At 42.0% G+C, this 5,265-nt stretch overlaps 1 protein-coding gene across 4 annotated transcripts in view; it reads left to right on the plus strand.

The window, feature by feature from the left end:
- Nucleotides 1-5,265, plus strand: part of DOCK4 (dedicator of cytokinesis 4) — a 499,472-nt gene that overhangs the window by 342,299 nt on the left and 151,908 nt on the right. For all 4 annotated transcript variants that reach the window (XM_024128243.3, XM_028489854.2, XM_028489855.2 and 1 more), the window contains 3 exons: nt 4,461-4,558; nt 4,667-4,750; nt 4,945-5,045. In XM_024128243.3, coding sequence (XP_023984011.1) covers nt 4,461-4,558; nt 4,667-4,750; nt 4,945-5,045 — 283 coding nt within the window. The remainder of the gene's footprint in view (nt 1-4,460; nt 4,559-4,666; nt 4,751-4,944; nt 5,046-5,265) is intronic.

A 5,265-nucleotide genomic window follows, 5' to 3' on the forward strand; every position in this document is an offset into this window, starting at 1 on the left:
GCACAGGCTCCGGACGCGCAGGCTCAGCGGCCATGGCTCACGGGCCCAGCTGCTCCACGGCATGTGGGATCTTCCTGGACCGGGGCACGAACCCGTGTCCCCTGCATCGGCAGGCGGACTCTCAACCACTGCGCCACCAGGGAAGCCCCTGGGAAATATTTTTTAAAAATCAACTACATAATTCATTTTTAGTAAATCTGATTGAAAGTAGCTATTGCCAAGTTATGTCATTATACCAGACTTTATCAGTATTCAGTGGTTAATGATTTTACTTAAATAAAACCTTCATTGACAGAACTCTATAATGACTATAAAGCATTTACCTCAGGCATTTTTTGTGGGAACAGTCTAACCCCATGGAGGTTATGAAGATAATAAAATCAACATGTTACTGACTCCCTTCGGTGGAATTTTTATTCATCTCATGTGGATTAGTTGTGTGTCTGTTATAGAGTCTAAGTTCACATTTAACTGATTGTCTCCATTAGACTATTTTCAGCTTATATTAGTTATCTGTTGCTGCTGTAGTAATTACTGTAAGCTTATTGGCTTAAAGCAACAATAATTTATTATCTTACAATTTTGGAGGTCAAAAGTCTGCAGTCAGTTTCATGGGGCCTAATTCAAGGTGTCGGCAGGGCCACATTCCCTCTGAAATCTCTTGGAGAGGATCCTTTTACTTACCTTTTCTAGCTTCTAGGAACCACCTGCATTCCTTGGCTCCTGGCCCCTTTCTCCATCTTCAAAGCCAGCAGCATAGCATCTTCACATCTCTCTGACTCTAACCATCTTCCATCTTCTAGGAACCCCTGTGATTAGAGCGGGCCCACCAAATCATCCAGGATAATACCCCTATTTAAAAGATCTTTAACTTAATCACACCTGTAAAATCTCTTTTGCCATGTAAGATAAACATATTCACAGGTTCCAGGGATTAGAATACGGACATCTTTGGGGACTATTGTTCTGCCAATGACACAAATCTAACAATAGATTATCTGCCATCAAAATATTCGGCCCTGGGCTTCCCTGGTGGCGCAGTGGTTGGGAGTCCACCTGCCGATGCAGGGGACGCGGGTTCGTGCCCCGGTCTGGGGGGATCCCGCATGCCGCGGAGCGGCTGGGCCCGTGAGCCATGGCCTCTGGGCCTGCGCGTCCGGAGCCTGTGCTCCACAACGGGAGAGGCCACAGCAGTGAGAGGCCCGCATACAGAAAAAAAAAAAAATTAAAAAAAAATATTTGGCCCTGCATCCTTCATTTTTTTCTAGTTCTAGGGTTTAGGATATTAGAATTGTGAACATAAGACAGAGGGAACAAAATCCTGATAATTAGAAGCTGCTACTTTGTAAAAGCAGAGAACATTTTCAGGTAAATAAACTATTCATGAAACCATTATATTAAACATCTCTCTATATGGAAGGCAATGCTTGACTCATTGTTGAAGACTAATAAGTGCTTAATTATCATTTTGACATTGATTAACCTTGTCAGTGTAAGACAGCTCAAAATGAAGCAGGAAATGAATAGTGTGTTTCAGACATGGGAAGGAGGAAGGAAGTTAGTTGAGCTTTCTGAAATTCACATGCTAGACACATGTCTCTGTGTAGAAGTAATCCAGTTCCAAATTGGAATTAAATTGCTTTGTATTCATTTTACTTGACTTGGAAAGTTTACAAATCCCATTACCATTACAATTGGGCATTTAGTAAGTGATGTTGGTCTCTAGGAACAGTTTCCTAGAGCAGATTTGCATTTCAGGGTTTCTAAAGTGTGTCTGCACACTCTGTCTGTGTTCCAATGTCATTCTTAGATAGCATACCGAGGCCAGAGCACTCAGCTAGACGTCTGTGATTGCCAAATCGAGTAGATATTTTAAGCTTCTTAAAAGTGGGGATCAGAAAAGAAATTACTTGTTTGTCAGCTTCCTTGGACTGTTAAACACAACTGTTTAAAAAGTTACGAGAAAATAAAAACAGTGCTTAAATTAAGTCTAACGTTTGTGCAGGTACTTACTGCCCCACGTTCCTTTCCTCCCCCCAGTGATGGGTGGTTTATTCAGTCTCTTCCTGAGATTGTGATTAAAAAAAACAAAAGTAGGGATCATGCCATCTACCTATTTTATAGCTCTTGGTAAAGATTAGGCATACAGTCAGTATACACGTAAATGATAATTGAATGGAATGTATAAAATTCACATTTTTCAGTAGTAGGTCCTAGCTCCAAATTTGTAACTAATGTATCTTCAAATGGCTAAAATAGAGACCTAAGAGATGACAATTTTGACTTGATTCTGAGTTCTTGGCGTACATGAATTTTTTTTTTAAGTATTTAAATTTTTTATTTTAATTCTGTAACAGTGACATTTTGCTAAGGAAAAAAAATGTTTCCTCACACAACACACCTTAAAATAGGCTTTTGAGGAAAATATCTTATAATATATAGAAATTAAAAGATAACAATGAGAGGGCTGGCATACATGATTAATTATGTCCAGACGGACATACTACTTTTCTCTTGGCTCCATCGGGAGCAGTCTCAAAATTCCTCAGGCTTCTCACAGGAAAGATGAACAGCCCCATCCTGATCTGATTGTCTGGACCACTGTCATCTGTTGCCCGGCTCTGCTGATGACAGTCCTACTCCTGGTGCCCCACTGCTGCCTCTGTTGATGCCACTTTGCAGCCGGTAGAGCTGCCATCTTCCCCTGCACACCCTCCACCCCCCACCCACCCCCACGGTGGGCAGCGTCCTGCACGCCTCTGTAGCAGCCTCGCTCTGAAGGGCAGGGAAAGAGAGGGAGGGGACGGAGTGAGCGCTGGACGGGACGTGGAGTGGGAAGTGAAGAGTGAATGGTCGGGGGAATTTCAAAAGAGGGGCTGCCAGGGAAGGGAGGCATCCTGAAGTTAGATGCAGGAAGTCAGAGGGAGGTAGCAAACATAGGAGGAGAATCCTGGAATGCCACATCTACTGCAGCTGGTCTTGCCCTGTGGAATCGCTCATCTAAATATGACCAATCATTTTTTAAAAGGTTTCAATCATACCTCCAGGGTGTCCAAGTTAGACATGAATATTTAAAATTTTCAGGATTTTCTGTTATGAAAATAGTCATAAGTCTCTTTTTCAATGTCAGTATTGAAAAAAAATTCCCTCATTTTTCTAGTTCTAAACCCGCCTCCTCCTCTTACCCCTATTTGTTATAGGGAAATATTCTCATTTAGTACCAAATTTCTTTCTTTTAAGTTGTTTGTGAAGTTTTTCTTTTGAATCTGACTTTGGGGGAGGTTGCTTGTATTTCCTCTTGAGATTCTTATGCTTTTTTCACATCTTTATTCACTACATCATATTTTCTTTCTCATCATAACTACTCTTCCTTGATCTCTTGGATTGTGTTTGTTTGCTTTGTTTCTTGTTTCCACATCGGTCTTTCTGTCTCTCAGCAAGTCCCATTTGGGTTTTTCTTGAAACAAGTGCTTTGAAGTAGAAAAGCCCTCCTGGCTTCTCTCTTGGCCGTTCTAGTCTCTCAGCCCCACTGAGCACCAGGAGACCAGCCCTGCCAGGTTCCCCTGCCCGGGGCACATCCTGCTCGCACATGCCTTGTCAGTTCTTACTGCTTTCATTGGCCTCCAGACACCACCGTCTCCCTGATCCCTTTGGAGACCAGTGAAGCTGGACACCATGTTCAGGACCTTCTGCCCAGGAAGGATGAGGGAAGGATTTATTCCCTCACCAGGTGAAGAGGTTCCCTGAGGACCCTGCTAGACTCAGGGCCCACGTGTTGTCAGTTCAGGGAAAGGAGGAAATTGAAGAGCTGGGCCAGAGTCTAGTATGGAAGATGATCATGGAGTCCAGGAACTGGCCCTCTCAGGTCCAAAGGCTCACTAGATGGTCTGACAGTTGACTGGCTTTGTCATCACTGTGCAGGGACCTTCTAATCATGCCAGATTTGGGCCACATTGTCAAGAAGACCTTCATTGCCAAGTGGAATTTGTTGCTAGGCAGAGTGCCATATGCTGGGGGCACAAGTATGAATAAAGTGGGTTCCCAGCCCTCAAGAATCTCCCACTTTAATGGGAGGAGGCAGAAAATCATTCAGCCAGTATTTACCAAGTGCCTGCTGTGTGCCTGCCCTGTTCCAAATGCTGGCAGTATATGTTAGGGCCAAACTCGCACACTCTCTTGTTCTGCTGGAATTTACAGTCTAGTGGGGGCAAAGACAGATAGCTAGCCTGAGAACTGAAGGATAAGTAGGAGTTTGTAAGTCAAGGGCATTGGGAAGGGAGAAATAATTAGAATACACTGTAATAAATGCCATTTAGAGGCCTAGTGGGAGGGCCTGGGAGCCTGCAACTTGGGTGACCAAGAGGCAATGTGGGTAAGAATTCAGCGTTTACAGTAGAACACTTTCGTGTGAGAGGCTGTTCTCTATTAAGGCAACTAATTTTCCTTTTCTGTCTGGAAAGGTGATATGCTTGATCTTTTGAAATGGAGAACCCACCCAGACAAGATCACAGGCTGTCTCTCTAAATTAAAAGAAATTGATGGCTCAGAGATAGTAAAGGTATATGCTATTTTGTTATCCCTCTCTTAGAAATTTATGGGATAAAGAATATTTAGAGGGGAAGAACAGATGATATTTTATTTATGCTTTTACTTCTTTATCCAACAGTTTCTGCAAGATACACTGGATACCTTGTTTGGAATTTTAGATGAAAATTCCCAAAAATATGGGTCTAAAGTGTTTGATTCTTTGGTGAGTTTAAATTCACTTTAACTATATCTTAATTTTGTCTCTTAATCTTGACTTTCCTAAGGCTGTTTATAAATGTGCACATAATAGCATGAGCTTACTTGAAAAGAAACCTTCCCCCTCCCCTCTACCAAAAAAAAAATCTTAGTTTGTGTTCAGTTTTATAAAGCTCCATTTTTTAATTTTTTTTTTTTTAGGTTCACATAATAAATTTGCTGCAAGATAGCAAATTTCATCATTTTAAACCTGTAATGGACACTTATATTGAGAGTCACTTTGCTGGGGCACTTGCATACAGGTAAGGCCCTTTATCTTGTAATTGGTTTAGAAGCAGTTTCTTTTGAGCTTTTTAAAGCAGAACCAACTATATAGGAAAATTTAAAAGGGAACGTAGGAAGAAATGAAGCACAACCACTGAAGTGTCTCTTGAGACAGTTTCTTCCTTTCTCACACACCTCCTTTTTTTTTTTTTTTTTTTTTTTTTTTTTGCGGCACGCGGGCCTCTCACTGTTGTGGCC

This window comes from Physeter macrocephalus, chromosome 5, assembly GCF_002837175.3.
Source record: "Physeter macrocephalus isolate SW-GA chromosome 5, ASM283717v5, whole genome shotgun sequence".
NCBI lineage: Eukaryota > Metazoa > Chordata > Mammalia > Artiodactyla > Physeteridae > Physeter > Physeter macrocephalus.